A 17,802-nucleotide genomic window follows, 5' to 3' on the forward strand; every position below is an offset into this window, starting at 1 on the left:
AAAATGTTGATTTTTTTTTTTTTTTTTTGTTAGCATTTCTTTTTTTTTTCAACCAAAAAAGGTTCAAAGATTTCCCCAAAATGTTGAAAATGTGGACATCCGAAGTTTCACTGTGAAAATATTTTCTTTTTTCCACATTTTCAAATTTTAAAATGAGTCAATTTGACCCGCAGGACGACACGAGGGTTAAAGTTTTCAAATGCTGAGTGGAATCTAATTTTTGGATGTGAAAGTAACTAAAAGCTAAATAACACTGCCACCTTGTGGTTAAAAACTGTAGATGACAGACCAAACTTTCACTTCTAATCCACAAATTTGACTTTCCTGAAGCTTCTTCTCAAAGCTTATTGGTATTCTTTGTTTGCCTGCTTTTGTTTTTGTTGTTGATTTTAACTTACATCATGCGAACCTTCCCTTTAAATGTGAATAAATAAATAAAATTTACTATCATGGCTTTTATTTGTCATAATGATTCAGATACCAACCACAGACTGTATATAACAGATCGATGCACCCACTGGTTTGCGTTTTAAATCCAACAGTTTGGAATTTTTTGAGAACTCAAGATGCAACATTTTGTTTAGACAATAGCCCCGCCCTCAAATATACTGATGTTTATCATCTATTTTCCTCTAAACCAGATCATAAATTGCAAAACTAACATCATGCTGCATAAAAGGAGACATTAAACTCACAATTGAGACCATGAACTCATCAGAAAAGTGTTTACTGGGGTAATAAATCAACTGAGAAGGAGGCTCGTCCTCTCATGAACTACAGTACAATTGCTTTTCTAGCAGTGGCCCCCTGCTGGCCATTACAGAGAATGCAGCTTTAAAGCTTTAGTTTTTTTTTCACACCGAGAAGCTACATCCATCTTTCACATACAGTCTGTGGTAAAAACAAACATTTTGGTGACTTTTCAATTGTTCACATTCAGATTTTCCGTTTATTCTGTCAGCAAAAATGTCTTTGGCTTCATATTATAAGTCCTCAAGTGCTCAATGTAGACATACACAGGTTTGGAAAATATGCAGAATTCATCATGTTGCGTTGTTCTTTACAATCACACAGACAGGCGACAAGCTGAATGCTCTTCTGACTGGATCAATTTAACCCGAAGAGGTTCTCAAGTAATGTTTCTTTACAAGTAGTTACTAATTTACCAGCAATTAATACAAGAAGATGAATTAATTGTAATGAAATTTAATCATCCAGTTCAGTTTTGGTGACCCTTAGTGCATAAATTTGGGTTTTTGACCCATAATAAACCTTAAAGATCATTTGGATGTTCTTCAACAGGACAACTTGAGCGATAAACACCAAATTTCAAGATAATTTGTGCCTTTTGCATCAATTTATGGTTTTTATTTTATGTATTTTATGTGGGAAAAAACACAGAATTCAGGCACCATAAGTAAATGTTACAGCAGCTTTTAGTCCCCTCTGAAATCTAAAATCCTATTAGCCTGTTAGCTGTGCTGCACTAGCCACTTTGGTTTAACATTAGCTGTTAGCATTAGCATATAAAGTGCTCTGCAAAAGATGGATGGTTTGTAAATGTTTATCATCTTCAGAATTACTGGCCAGGGAGCAAAGAAATTAACTAGTTTGCTAACTTGCTAACGCTAGCAGCCAAACCGTTAGGTAGAAGAACTAGCACTAGCATGTTCCTGCTTGCCAAGAGCATTAACAGTTAGCCTGTCAGCTACTTTACTATCTTAAAGTTGCTATTGTATGGTCAAGAAAGAGGTTTAATCTAGTCACGAATAACAAAACACAACGGTTGCTAAACTAAAATTGCATTTTCAGTTTATCACTGTTAGCTTCCAGAGAGTTTCAGCCCCAGTTGTTGGATGTTTCTGAACCAAATTAATCTCTGGAGTCGCAGTTTTTATTGACAGTTTTAATTTGGGATATTTTGGAATGTCGATGTGGATTTTATTTGCCTCTTCGGGTTAACAGAGCTGCAGTCAGAAAAAGTTCATGTCTACGATACGTGTTTATGAGTACAATACATGGAAATATCAATTAACACAAAAAAGAGATATATTGATTTACAAAAAAATAGATGTTTGATATTTAAGCAATATTTTCCACGATACAAAGCTGGAGGTTTTCCTCTCTTCCCACGGTGGCGTTGTCTCCGCTCGCTCTCTTTAATGGCAGAAACGGCATTTAAAAAACAACAAAAAGGTAAATAAGAAGAAGTGGTGCGTGGAGTGCAGAGGTTGAAGGTCGGAGGCGGCCTTCAGTAGCCCTTCATGGCGAGAGACGAGCCTCCGGCGCCGTCGTGACGTTTGACCTGGTGGATCATCAGCAGGGAAATCAGCAGGCCGAGCAGCTGGAAGGATGGACGAACAGGTCAAACACCTCAAGGATGAACCAATCCTTAAAAAGACGCTTCAAACTAGCGAATTACACTGGAAAAAATGCCCCTCTCAAAACAAGAAAAATAAACTTATTTCAAGCAACTTTTACCTTGAAATAAGAGAAAAAAATTTGCCAATAGAACAAGTGAAAATGTCTTGGTAAGATTTCTTGAAATAAGATATGATATTTAGAATATTGAGATCTTAAAATTAGCTGGGAAAACTTATTTTAAGTTATATTTTACCAGGATTGTCAAGTTTAGGTGTCTTAAAATAAGCCAGACATGCTAAAAAATAGCAGTTTTTCACTCAAAAATAGATTTTTGCTTTCATGTAACCTCCTAATTTGAGATGTTTTAATCCTCCTGTTGTCTTCATTTACGGGCACCAAAGAATATTGTTTCCTTGTCTGAAAAAAAATCCAAAAAATCAGCAAAAAAAATCCCCAAATTTCTGAAAATTTGCAAAATTTTCAGGAAGAAAATTCCAATAATTCCTTAAAAATTTTCCCTCAAAAGTTTTATTTAAAAAAAAAAAAATCCCCCAAATTTGGCAAGAAAATTCTTGTAAATATTTTCAAAAAATGAGTAAAAATCTTCCAAAAAATCCTAAAAATATCTAAAGTGATTCCATATATATCAGTGAAATGTCTAATATTTTCTTTAAGAACATTCACAAAAAAATCAACCAAAATCCAATGAAATTCGCTGGATTTTGGTTGATTTTTTTAACATTACTTTTTTCCACCAAAAAATGTTCCAAAATTTCCCAAAAATGTTGAAAATATGGACATCAGAAGTTTTACTGTGAAAAAATTTTTCCCCCCACATTTTCAAACTTTAAAACGGGTTAATTTTGACCCTCAGGACGACACGAGGGTTAAACTTATTTTGAGTTTTCTTGTAAAATTCAACTCAAAACAAGATAATTTCAAGATTGTTTGACTTAACAAGATATTTAAGATGCATTGTCTTAAAACAAGTCCCTCCATCTGCTGAAATGTCTCTTGTTAAGTGAATTTATCTTAAATCAAGTGGGATGAGACATTTTGACTAAAAATAAGACAAACAGACTTGGTAGGATTTTGAGTTTTTGCGGTGTAGTTGCTGAGTTTGGGCAGACATCGTCACCAAAAACAACCCTACTGGTATTAAAAAGCGACTAGACTCCTTCCTGGACATCAAAGACTAAAAGTTTTGAATCCATCTCAGTTAAATTTTGCATTTTTGTGTTTTCTTCTGACTAACAAACAGTGTCAACCGAGGGGAATGTCATTGGAGCTTACAGCGGTGACGGCGAAACCGAAGAAGAAGCCCAGGGCCACCTTGAAGGCCAGGTCGACGTACATGTAGATGAAGTCACTGCAGGTCTGGAAGAGGAGAAGCAACAAAAACAGGATCATTATCTGGAAAACTCGAGGATGTTTGGATCGATTGGCGAGTTGACGGGTTGGATACCTGTGCATGGATGCTGTCCGGACCTTTGAATCCCTGCAGGGACACAAAAAACAATGAAGTCATTAGCATAATTAGCTTAACCCTCCTGTTGTCCTCATTTACGTGCACCAAAAAATTTTTTCCCTTGTCTGAAAAAAAATACAAAAATTCAGCAAAAAAAATAAAAAACCCCCAAGTTTATAAAAATTTGCAAAATCTTCAGGAAGAAAATTCCAATAATTCCTTAAAAGTTTCCCCTGAAAGTTTTTTTTAAATCCCCAAATTTAGCAAGAAACAAAAATTTACAAAATAAAAAATATAAAAAATTTAAATATTTTTTTAAAAATAAGTCAAAGTCTTCCAAAAATATCCTAAAATATCTAAAGTGATTCCATATATATATCAGTAAAAGTTGTAATATGTTCTTTAAGAACATTCGGAAAAAAAACTCAACCATTTTTTTTCCAAATGCTAAAGACAGCTAAAGACAAACAAGACCATTAATAATCTCCCTCGATCTGGGGCTCCACATGAGATCTCATCCCGTGGGGTCAAAATGATCATGAGAACGGTGAGCAAAAATCCCAGAACTACACAGGAGGACCTGGTGAATGAGCTGCAGAGAGCTGGGACCAAAGTAACAAAGGATACCATCAGGAACACACTGCACTGAGAGAATCAGATCCTGCTGAAGCCAGTACATGTCCAGGCCTGTCTGAAGTTAGCCAGAGAACATACGCATGATCCAGAAGAGGACTGGGAGAATGTCATGTGGTCAGATGACACCAAAATAGGACTTTTTGGTACAAATTCAACACGTCGTGTTTGGAGGAAGAAGAATGCTGAGTTGCATCCCAAGAACACCAAACCTACTGTGAAGCATGGGGGTGGAAACATCATGCTTTGGGGCTGTTTTTCTGCAAAGGGGACAGAACGACTGATCCGTGTTCAGGAAAGAATGAATGGGGCCATGTATTGTGAGATTTTGAGCCAAAACCTCCTTCCATCAGTGAGAGCATTGAAGATGAAACGTGGCTTAAGATGAAATATAAAAACATTCGGTGAGAAATCCTAAAAGAAATTAAAATTACTAATCCCAGTCTGAGGTTGCAGCACGATGTCATTAACAGAATAGGATTTAAAATTAATTTAGCAGATCTCTACATCATTCACCTGCAATCCTGTGAAACTCCTCCTTGATGGCTCTGACAGGTTTATTTCCAGGGAAAACCACAAAGATGGTAAAAGTCATTTCAGGGCCAGACACACTTTTCTGACCGTCCTGCATACAGTTGTCTTACTGAGGTTCTCTGCATCTCCGACATTTTATAAAAAACTTCCAAAAGAACCACAGTGCAACACACAATATCTGCTGGGATGTGAGAGCATGACTGAGGTTGGTGATGTTGTAAATGTAAGGATGGATTAGGTTGGATGTAGATTATGGACTGTGAGGTGAAACGGTACCGTTCAAAAAGATAATTGTCTGGAAATGCAAGAACATCTATGTGAGGTCTGATAACAATCTCCTGATGAATATTTAATTCTCTGTGCAGTAATGCTGCTCCTTCATCCACTGGATCGTTCATAAAAGGACATGACATTTATAGACAGCAAAACGAGGCTCAAAACTCACCTGCTGAATGAATGAATGAATGAATGAATGGACGAATGAATGAATGAATGAATGAATGAATGAATGAATGAATGAATGAATCTAATAGCATGTGGCTGAAAGAGGGCGGAGACTGAGAGAAACTCGAGGTTTACTGAGAAAAACCTGGTCCCGACCAGGTTAGAGTCATAGAGTCTGTTACTACGGTAACTGACTGAGAGTTTAAGTTACCCCTCTTTGTGAAACAGGCTAGAGTTACTCCTCTGTCTCTGGTTTGAGTTACCTCCCTTCGTGAAACGGAAAACTCTGAGTTTCCCTCATTTCAGGGTTAACAAACTCAGAGTTTTCACTAAAGCTGCTTCGTGAAACGGACCCCTCCTTGGAGCAATGGACCAAAACAGCAGCTACAGTGTGTGCAAACCTGGTGAAGACCTACAGTAAACGTTTGACCTCTGTCATTGGCAACAAAGGTTATATTACAAAGTAATGAGCTGAACTTTTGTTATTGACCAAATACTTCTTTTCCACCATAATTTACAAATAAATTCTTTAAAAATCCTACAATGTGAGTTCCTGGATTTTTTTTCCACATTCTGTCTGTCACAGTTGAAGTGTACCAATGATGAAAATTACAGACGTCTGTCATCATTTTAAGTGGGAGAAGTTGCACAATCGGTGGCTGACTGAATACTTTTTTGCCCCACTGTATGTAAATGTCCTCCTGTTAGCCTAGCAAAATGCTATCAACCACAGTTACCTGGAAGAGACTCTTATTTTGAAGTTAAACCCAACAGAAGTGCAGATAAGACTTCTTCTAAAACCAACCTGTGGTTTCGATTTACATTGTCCATATCCCAGACCATAACTGCTGTAGGAGGACCTGCTGCATCGACAGGATTCGGGGATCTCGTTGCCCCAGTCCTCTGCGCTGGCCACCCCACAGCACTGGACCTGGAAGCACATGACGCTTTAAATCAAAGCTTCCTGAGGTAGCTAGCTGGACCGCTCTCCTTAAGAGTTAATTAATAGTACGAAGGACTTTACAGCTTCTTGGATCGCTTGGAGCATCGTCCTCATTTCCTCATCCTCCAGTATGGGCTTCACGTACTCACTTGTGAGGGTCATGAAGGCGTCTCGGACCTACAGGGAGAGACGGAGCGCCGTTAGCATCGTGGTATGCTAAGGAGAGAAAACATGTTGGCATCGAGACAGACTGAGGAAGACGTTAGCTTCAAGGACGACGGAGAGAGACAGGCGATTATAACCCAGAACTACTATCAATGTGAGGCGGCTCGTTCACCGCAAGGACTCAGGACAGGTTCAATGTGGCGCAAAATGTTTAGCTGTGTTAGCCTTTCTGTTGCTTTTTGTGGGTTAAAATCTGACAACGTTGACTCTGAGCGCACCTAAATGAAGAGAAGTTACTGGCAGGGATATTCCGATTCGATCTCAAAAGATTCTAATTCAGTTACATCGTTACACAGCATTGTGGGAATATTGCCAACTCCCACAATGCTCTCTGCTAGCCAACATGAACTGTAGCCGACTGATGCCTCTTCTGGCCTCGAAAGTGTTAACTGTCCTGTTGTCCTCATTTATGGGCACCAAAAATATTGTTCCTTCATCTGAAAAAAATCCAAAAATTCAGCAAAAAAGTTCCCCAAATTTCAAAAATGTGCAAAATCTTCAGTTCTAAAAATTCCTGAAAAGTTTCCCTTAACATTTTTTTAAAATCCCCAAATTTGGCAAGAAGCTAAAATTTTAAATTTTTTTAAAAAAAATTTCTTTAAGAATATTCAGAAACAAATCAACTACTATTACTGCATTAGAATAATAATATTATATTAGAATAATAATATAATATAATAACATAATATAATAGTATTAGAACTTTTACTGATATATATGGAATCATTTTAGATATTTTTAGGATTTTTGGAAGATTTTTATTCATTTTTTGAAAATATTTCTTTTTAAAAAAAATTATTTCTTTTCAAATTTGGAGATTTTTTTTTTAAAGAAAACTTTTAAGGGCAACTTTTCAGAATTTTTCTTCCTGAAGATTTAGCAAATTTTTATAAATTTGGAGAATTTTTTGCAGAATTTTTGGATTTTTTTCAGACAAGGGAACAATGCTTATTGGTGCCATAAATGAAGACAACAGGAGGGTTAAAAAAAAAAAAAATTCCCCCAAATTGGACAAGAAAATTCTTGTAATTAAAAAAAAAAAAAAAAATTAACAAAACTCTTCCAAAAAAAATTCCCAAAAAGTGATTCCATATTCATCAGTAAAACTTCTAATATTTTCTTTAAGAACATTCAGAAAAATATCAACCAAAATCCAGCGATTTTCACTGGATTTTGATAAAAAAATTTTCCTGAATGTTCTTAAAGAAACATTTATTTTTTAACATTTCTTTTTTCCACCAAAAACTGTTCAAAAATTTCCCAAAAATGTTGAAAATGTGGAAATTTTCACTGTGAAAATATATATTTTTTCCACATTCTCAAACTTTAAAAAGGACGACACAAGGGTTAAACAGTAAGATGCTCCACCTGGTGGAACAACCAGGTACTACAGCTGATCTACAGGACATTTTCTGGCCTGCATGTAGAGAATACAGGTTTTCTACATCTTTTCGATGGAGTCCAAAAGGTTGGGTCACCTTAAAACAGCCAAAGTAGTCAAAGATAGAAGACCATTAGCTTCAAGGTGAGTGAATATACTTGAAGGTAACTTTGAGTCAAGCCTGAGAACTTCAGGGTAAGAACATTTACAAAGAAACAGAGAAGAGGATTGGGACAGGCTAACAGATAAACAGACGTGTAGCTAAAAAGAAAGATCACCTTGTTTCTTGTGACGGCCATGATAATGCCAAAGATCAGCATGATGATCATTCCGACGCCCATGAAACCTGCAAACTGTGCATGAAACAACATGAACAACACTCACAGAAGCAGCACTCGTTTGGTTCGCTGCGAGATTTTCCAAAAAATGAAAACATACAGACATCAATGGTTTGTTCAGCGTATTTGACATAGGATTTTTTTACGTACTATTTTGAGCATGAGGGCTTTCTCGGAGCAGGCGGCGTAGATTCCCAGGCAGGAGATGCCAAGCATGCCGATGGCAAACACCCAGGCCCATCCCAGGCCTGGACCTCCAACCGCTGAGAGCTGCACAGCCAAGACAGGACGACAAGAAAAGCAAAAACACTGAGGTACTGCAGAGCTACAAGTCAGATATAGTCCATGGACCGGACCAGATGTTGGTACCACCTCAGGAGATCAAACCTAAGTGGTACTAAAATGTACATTGGGTTAATATAAGTACATCAGGATGTGAGAGTCTCTCTACACTGGCAGCTTTATCACTGATTAGTGAAACGCTCACATTCACCATAACTGCTGTATGGAACAATTCATTTAAACATATATATATATATATATATATATATATATATATATATATATATATATATATATATGTTTAAACTGAAATTACCACAAAATATGTTGGAATAATACTAAAATATTAATAACAATCCAAATATTAATATTTTTAGGCTAATAACATTATTATTATTATTATTATTATTATTATTATTATTATTATTATTATTATTATTATTATTATTATTATTAGTAGTAGTAGTAGTAGTAGTAGTAGTAGTAGTAGTAGTAGTAGTAGTAGTAGTAGTATTAGTATTATTATTGGCTTAATTTGGGATTTTTAATGTTTTACAAAAGGACATTTACATGTTTAAATACAAATTATAAAATTACAAATTACCTCAAAAATGGTTGAAAAATAATATTAAAATAATATTATTATCAATGTCAATAATGAAATTAATATTACTGGGCTTTTTATCATTCTTCTTCTTCTTGACTTATTTTTTAATTTTTAGTGTTTTATAAAAGGACATTTACATGTTTAAACACAAATTACCTCTAAATATGGTTGATTAATATTAAAATAGAAATAATAATTGAAATAATATTAATATAAATATTAACACTATTATGCTAATAATAAATTCCTTTTCTTTTTCTTATTATTTTTTAAAAATTATTTTTGGCTTAATTTTGTTTTTTTAAATGTTTTACAAAAGGACATTTACACGTTAAAACAGAAATTACCTCAAAATAGGTTGAATAATATTGAAATAGAAATAGTAATCCAAATATTAATAATAATGGCTGTATTATTATTACTATTATTATTACACTAATAACTTTATTATTATTATTATTATTATTATTATTATTATTATTATTAGTAGTAGTAGTAGTAGTAGTAGTAGTAGTAGTATTAGCAATATTTCCTATATATTTATTAATTTTTCAATTTTTAAAATTTATTTATTATGTAGATTTATGTTAAAAACAAATCAAAATACGTCTGTTGAATTAATAACGTTATTTTAAGATAGCGTCAAGTTTCACACGAGTTTACACAAAAACAGAATTTAATATTTCAAAAGTAGCAATAAAATTATGGATTTACACACACAGACACACACCACATACACACACACACACACGTATATATATCAATGCTAAGGTTTTTATTTATTGTATTGCTTTAGCATAAATATCTAATAATAATGATAATAATAACATCAGTGCATTATTAGGGGTAAATTAGACCATTCTACAGTTGGCTAATGATGACTTTTGTGTGTTTTTGTGGGAGTAAAATAAAGTTTAATTGAAATACATCAGACGGAACTCTGGGTGTCGAGTTTCGTCCCATTAGCCGAGTTAAATCCTGCATCCTGGAGAAAGCAGGATAAGAGCGGGAAACCTGATTATCTGTATTCTAAAAAACCAAAACCAGAAATGGAAAGTAAGTGTGATTATCTGGGAACGAGTGGAAGTCTGCCCCGAGCTGCATCTGTTCTGTGTTAGGAGGAAGAAACCGGAGCCTGGGCTGTAAACACTCACCTCCAGTCCGTTTAAACATTTCCAAACACCGCGTCCATCACATCGGCCTCCACTATCACGAAACAGCTGCTTTTGTTTTATTTCAAAACCTCCTCAAACTTCTCTTTGTCTGATTGCTGCTTAGTTTGATGCAGCTTTAATCTGTTCTGACCACCGATCAAGTCTGGAAAATGAACGCAGAAAAGTTCACTTTTGATTCAACATGTAACGCACAAAAAAAAAAAACAACCCAAAGATCCCCTTGTTTTTAGGTTTTATGCTAAGCTAAGCTAACCAGTTACTAGCTCCACCTGCATATTCACCCTCATAGGTTTATGTCATAGACTGTATGTAAGGACGGACATAGTCACAGAAATTTGTGGACCAAAATTTTGAAGGCTTGAATCTAGAATTTGACTGTTGCTTTCAGTTTTTGTGCTAAGCTAAGCTAAGCTAAGCAAAGCAGCTGCTAGCTCCACATGCACTGTTACCAGGGTTTAGGGTTTGATTTTTGTAGATTCATGACGTACACTCTCAATATGGGTTGATATACTGCTAATTTGAGGCTTTGTGTCTGGAATTTGGCTGCTTTTTTCAGTTTTAATGCTATGCTACGCTAACTGTCTGCTAGCTCCACCTGCATAACCACCCTCATACATTTATAACGCCGACTGTATATAAGGACGGACACAGCCACAGGCGTTTATAGACTGAAATGTTGGCTATTGTTTTCAGTTTTTATGCTATACTAAGCAAAGCTAACTGGCTGCTAGCTCCACCTGCATAATCACCCTCACAGGTTATGATGTAGACTGTATATAAAGATGGACACAGCCACAGGCATTTGTGGACTGAAATTTTGAAGGTTCAAGTCTGGAATTTGTCTGTTGCTTTAAATTTTTATGCTAAGCTAAGCTAACCAGCTGCTAGCTCCACCTACATCATCCCCCTCATAGATTTATGGCGTAGGCTGGATATAAAGATGGACACAGTCACAGGCATTTGGGGACGGACATTTTCAAAGCTCAAGTCTGGCATTTGGCTGCTGCTTTTAGCTTTAATGCTAAGCTAGGCTAATCAGTTGCTAGCTCCACCTGCACAATTACCAGGGTTTAGTTCTTGTAGCTGTATGATGTACAGTATATATGTTAAGATGGACACAGCCACACGTATTTGTACACTGACATTTTGAATGTCGACTCTGGAGTTTAGCTGCTGCTTTTAGTTTAAATGCAAAGCTAAGCTAACTGGCTACTAGCTCCACCTATATAATCACCCTCATATGTTTATGACGAGAAAGTGTATCAAGATGGACATAGTCGCAAGCGTTTATGGACTGAAATTTTGAAGGCTTAAATTTAGAATAGTGCTTTTGCTATCAGTTTTAATGCTAAGCTAAGCTAACCAGTTGCTAGCTCCACCTGCATATTCACCCTTGTAAGTTCATGATATAGTCTATATATCATGATGGCCATAGCCACAGCCGTTTGCAAACTACTGTTGTGAAGCGTTTGGAATTTGGCCGCTACTTTCAGTTTTCATGCTAAGCTAAGTTAAGCTAAGCTACGCTAACCGGCAGGAGTCGCCCACTGCTGGCCGTTACAAAGAAAACACATTTAACCTCCGAACCCAAAAACCTGCCAGCAGATTCAAGTTATATATTTAAAAAATCACCAAAAATCCACTATTTGTCAGAGTGAGAAACCGTAAAAACTGAAAAATTAGTCAGAGTTTCAGCTTTCAGACTGTTACTAAACTATTCAAGTGGACACTTTGGATCATTTGGGAAAATTAGTGAAATTTAGGCTAAAAATCAGAACTTTTAATGAAAATATCGATGAAGATTTTGGCACTTTATCACTTCATACATGCAGATATCAGACTGTGAATATAATAGTTTAACTGTTGTTGTTGTTGTTGTTTACCTGGTGGCTGTAGATGGTCGCCCTCGCTGTGCCGTACACGAGCACACATCCAAGGATCTGAGGAGCCGACAGCAAACATTTTATTAAATCTGAGACTTTTTAAACATAAAATCCACCAACTTTACCTTAAATGTACCAAAAACAACATCAGAGGTTTATAAAATGATGCAGAAAAACACAAGAAACCTCAATATTCACAACAAAAACCACCATCAGCGACGAACCGCTCTCAAAGTATGAATTATGAGCTCATAAAACACATGTAGATCCATCAGATTGGAGTTTTTTTCCTTCACGTCAATAAATTTCCGCCACATGTTGATGCAGAAAAGATGCAAATGTGAAGCGTTGATTCAGAGAAAACAGGATTTTCTTCAAATCAAACTTGAAAATAATCTGCTTTACATTGTTTAAAATTATATATTTATCAAGTTAAAAGCCCTTTAAAGTCACAAATGTGACACAAATGATATTTAACACGTTTGGTAATTGTGTCGTTGCTTTAAAAAAAACTAAAGAAATGAAATATTTCTTGAAAGTAAAATTAAAAGTAAAAACATGTTATTTATTAGACTTTATTTTATTTTATTATTTATTTCATTATTTTATCATTATGATTGTTATTATTGTCATTATTATTATTAACAATGTATTTGTTCATTTTTTAACTATAGATTTATGTAAAAAAAAGTCAAAATATGTCTGTTAAAACAATAAAAATAATTGTGTAAATATATACATACATATAAATATATATATATATACACATATATATGTATACACACACACAGACACACATATATATACACATACACACATAGATAATAAAATTCTTATTATTAACAGTATATTTATTTAACATTTTTTTAAATATAGATTTATGCTTAAAAAATTTCAAAATATTGCCATTAAAATAGGAATGTGGTTTGAAACGGCACAAACTTGTTTATTTCACATAAAATCATATTTTACATTAAAATCTTACAAATTTGACAGAATATTTAATATTCTAGAAGTAGTAATTAAATTATGGATTTATCACTTTAATTAGATAAATTATAATTATTCCATTTGCAATAATAAACTGTTAATTTTAGATCAAATCGTTACATAAAAATCTTATGATCCATGATAATTTAGAATAAAAATCTAAATTTAGTCAATTATTGTGATTTATTTATATTTCTGTGTATTTTTAAAATGCTGAAAAACTATTTAGAAATGATTAAAAATGTAAAGAATTTTTCCTGTTTTATTTGATAATTTTTTTATTTATTGTTTTTATTTTTTACAGTCTTACAGCTATTTTAGATGCGTTAAAGTGAAAGTAATGAGCATCGAGGCTGAGCTTCTTGTTGTTTCTGCGTTGAGACACTGGGAGGCAACAACGAGCTAAAATAAAACTAATAAACGAGTCTGCGTGACCTGAAGCAACCTGTAAACTTAATCAACGGATTGTTTCCAGATGCCAAATTAAGTCAAAACGCATCGAATTTGATGTGACTTTTAATTAGATGAAGAAAAACGGATCAAATATGAGTTTTTTTTCCTGCAAAAAACATTTAAAAAGGAGCAAAGATCATAATAATAATGTTTAAAAATGTCAAATTCAGCTTTTATAAACTGATTTTTGCTCCTTTTTTCTGCACAGGATCCTCATTGTTGCATTTAATTCGCTTAAGCTGATTTTTTGCTGTTTTTTTCAGCTGAGAACGGACTCCTCCCTGTTTAAATCAACTGTTTTTTCTCAGTTTTTTTCCTCCCATTAGCACTCGGAGCACTAATGGAAAGGGCGGGCTAAAATGTGAGCCAGGTTTTTTTTTTCTTTTTGAGGTGTTTTTTTTTTTCTGCCCACTTGTTACTGGAAATGATTGTTTACAGAAGACGAGCGACAAACAAAACCTGGAGCTCATTATTGTTCAGGAGTTTTAGCTTCAATTTGAGCCAAAAATGTGCAAAAATTAACAAATAATTAACATTAAACTTCCTAAAAAGAGCCTTTTTTTGTTTGTTTTAAACATTTTTTTAAAGTTTGGCATGTTTTTGTCATTTTTCCACCAAAATCACACAAACTTCTGGAACATTTAAGAGTCTAAAAGTAGTTTTTTGGCGTTTTTCCTCTTAAAAAAAAGGGATTTAAAAATCCAAAAAACAGTAAAAAAAAAAAAAAAAAAGAGGCCAAAAGGGGTAGAAACTCACCGCATAGATGACATTGAAGAAGATAAAGAGGCACTTGAGGCATCCGTTAATTTTTCCCATCTTTGGTGTTTTTCTTTTTGTTGCTGTCGAGGTGAAGCTGAGAGCATGCGGCGCTGCAGTTAATGCGACGAGGTGCAGCAGCGTTGGCTCCTATAAGGTTCCAGCAGAGCGTAGATCTGCATCACTCAGATCTGCAGGAATCAGGATGGAGGATTTCCCTGCTGCGTGATTATACCTGCTCATGAAAAAAAAAACACCTTGATGATGACAGGTTTAGTTCACCTGCCGAGCTGCTGCACGTTCACAGCAACAAAAACTACTATTTGTGTTTTGTTTGGTTTTTTTTTTTTTACATTTTTTTGTGTTTTTTTAACAGTAAATTGTCAGAAAGTACTGTAAATTTGTCAAAATACAAATAAAAACTGCAAAAAAGAGTTGAAACAAGCTGAAAACATGAGACATTGACACCATATACACTGTAAAAATGTATAGCATACTTAACTACAATAAGCTACTGTAAAGACGCAGTTAAATTGTAACAGAAGTTTACTGTTTTTTTCCCCAAATATTGTTAAAAACTATAAAATCTGTTCTTTATTATTTTTATCCTAAAACAAGAATGACAGTTAAGACCAGGCTATGCTGTAAAATATTTATATTGTTTTAAATATGCAAATGAGGTGTTTTCTTGATGTGAAAAATGCACAAATTTAAACAAAATTCCAATAAAATAAACATTGGAGTAAGAATAAGTATATTTATATTATATTCATATTTATGTGTAGAATAGACCCACTGATGAAGAACATCCAGACGTTCTTCATCACACCATGATGCTGCCACCACCATGCTTCACATCATGATGCTGCCACCACCGTGCTTCACATCATGATGCTGCCACCACCGTGCTTCACATCATGATGCTGCCACCACCGTGCTTCACATCATGATGCTGCCACCACCGTGCTTCACATCATGATGCTGCCACCACCGTGCTTCACATCATGATGCTGCCACCACCGTGCTTCACATCATGATGCTGCCACCACCGTGCTTCACATCATGATGCTGCCACCACCATGCTCCACATCACTGTCCAGACGGTTAGAGTTTGACATGTTTCTAAGGACTTGAACTAATATCCAAACACATTTCCACAAATATTCTTGACATTCCTACTGAGGATATTAAGATATTCATCTGCTTCATCTTTTAAAACAGGTCTGGAATTTCCTGAAGCAGAGGCGGATATTTGTTGGGGACTATTTCCAGCAGCGGATGGATCCTCTAGCGGTGCCGCTGAGTGTTTCTGGCAGCAGGTTGGTTCATAACAGAGATATCCAGCTTTAGGTTTTGGGATCTGTCGCTAAGGTTTTCTCACTTCCTGCCAACTAAAACAAGCCGGGTGAGGTTGTGGAGAGCTCGTGGTCTGGGTTAATGGAGACCAGATGTGATGTGGACCGCGGTCTGACCTCCAACAACAACATCTCTACGTCTCATGGTGCCTCTAACGAGATGCTAAGTGTTGGGAAACCATGTTGATGAGTGTTTGGACGATGACGAGGCAGTGTTACTTCCTGTTGCAGTCAAAAGTGGTAACAACTGACCTGAATCTGAGGCGTTAAAAGTCAAAAAACCAACAAAACCCTAAAAAACACAATCATCCCCCAAACACTGAATCATGGTCGATAGAACTCGACTTTTTGTGACAACAATTTCCAGAATAAGTCTTTCATGTTAAAGCGAAAACAGATTTCTATAAAATAATGCTGCCACCACCATGTTTCACATCATGATGCTGCCTCCACCGTGCTTCCCATCATGATGTTGCAACTAGCATCACATGTTACCACGGTGATGTTCCACCATCATCGTATTAAAAACACAGAAGAAAACTGTTGTTGACTCACTACCCTTAAATCCAGCTTCGTAATATTGGCCATTGGTTTAAATGTTTATTGTTTTTGTTCTGTTGTTGGTTGTTGATATTATTTTATTGATTTTGCTGGTTTTATCTTGGCTTTGTTTTGGTTTGATTGCAGGTTTTTGTGTTTGTTTTTCTGGTTTTGTTGGCTTTTGAAATGGTTTCATTGGTTTTGCTGTTTTTTTCTATCTTAGTTTGTTTGACTGCTGGTTTTTGTTTTGTTGCTTTTTGTTTGGTTTTATTGATTATTTATATTGACGGTATCAGTCTGATTGATCTTATTGGGCCAGCTGCTCTGTTTGCTTTGTTACGGAGTGAATAAACACATCACTTCCTTTTTTTTGGGATGCTGTATCTCCATTTCAACGACATTTTGAAATCCGTTGCAGTTTGAATGAGAGGTTCAGTTTGTCGTTATGGTAATTCTTCCAACAGGAACATCGTTGGCATAGCGACGGTAGCCTCTTTCCTCCTTTTCTTTACATGAGAATCTTTTCAAACTGAATGTGTTGCCTGCAGTTGATAAGGGAGGAACCGTTTTATGCGACTGTTGTTGGGAAACTTCCTCCATATCTGACGGCTTCTTTCAACCACGAGCTCCGAGAAACCAGCTGGAATCAAACAATGGCCATAAAGGAGCTGTTTTAGTTCCACATGGAACAATTTAGCAAGAAATACTTTAAAGAACCATTTTTTTCCAAACCTCCAAAGACGCCTCATAGAACCTTCAGATAATGGACAGTTTAAAGGGGATTCCAGCAAAAACAGGTTCTTTAAGGAACCATTTTCCAGATGGTTCCTTCTGTCAACTACTCTTTTGACAATTTTTTGTCTTTTTGGAACATTTTTGAGTCATTGTGGATTATGTTTTTCTTAATTTTAGACGTTTTATGAGTCATTTTGGACTATTTTAGGGCACCTTTTTGTTATTTAGGCCAAATTTTGGGTCCTTATAGACAAATCTTGAGTCAATTTATGAGAAATTTGGAGAAAATTTTGTCATTGAGGATCAGTTTTTTGTCATTTTTGACTTTTTGGCCATTTTGTGGTAGATTTGGAGTCATTCTTAACAATGTTTGAGTCGTGGTGGAGAATATTTTTTCGTTTAGGTCAAACTTTGCACTTAAAATGTTGGTTTTAGGAGTAAAATGAGTTTAAGAAAAGATCTGCTTCTTGTCTGAGTTAATGAGCAGCGACTGCAGCTGTAATTGGAACCAGACGCAGAACCAGGAGGTCGGTTCTAGCTGCTCTGGATCTATGCAGTGTTTACAACAGGTCCTATGGAGGAGGCCACTCCTCCTCCCAGTGTGGGGGTGTGAGAGAGGAAAAATGTGGAGGGTCAGACAAGGAAAAGACAAAAACAATGTGCTGCTTGTGGGGATTCGATCAGAAAAAAAGGAAA

The 17,802-nt window shown here is 35.4% G+C and overlaps 1 protein-coding gene across 1 annotated transcript; it reads right to left on the reverse strand.

Moving 5' to 3' along the window:
* Positions 1–708: 708 nt before the first annotated feature.
* Positions 709–14,636, reverse strand: LOC118471118 (tetraspanin-5-like). Its single transcript, XM_055006334.1, has 9 exons — positions 14,477–14,636; positions 12,278–12,334; positions 8,481–8,600; positions 8,271–8,345; positions 6,468–6,563; positions 6,249–6,374; positions 3,830–3,862; positions 3,658–3,741; positions 709–2,344 (listed from the first exon to the last, which is right to left on the reverse strand). The coding sequence occupies exons 1-9, from the start codon at positions 14,534–14,536 to the stop codon at positions 2,252–2,254; spliced, it is 744 nt and encodes a 247-aa protein (XP_054862309.1). The 5' UTR covers positions 14,537–14,636; the 3' UTR covers positions 709–2,251.
* Between the last annotated feature and the right edge of the window lie 3,166 nt (positions 14,637–17,802).

This window comes from Amphiprion ocellaris, chromosome 21 (genome assembly GCF_022539595.1).
Source record: "Amphiprion ocellaris isolate individual 3 ecotype Okinawa chromosome 21, ASM2253959v1, whole genome shotgun sequence".
Lineage (NCBI taxonomy): Eukaryota > Metazoa > Chordata > Actinopteri > Pomacentridae > Amphiprion > Amphiprion ocellaris.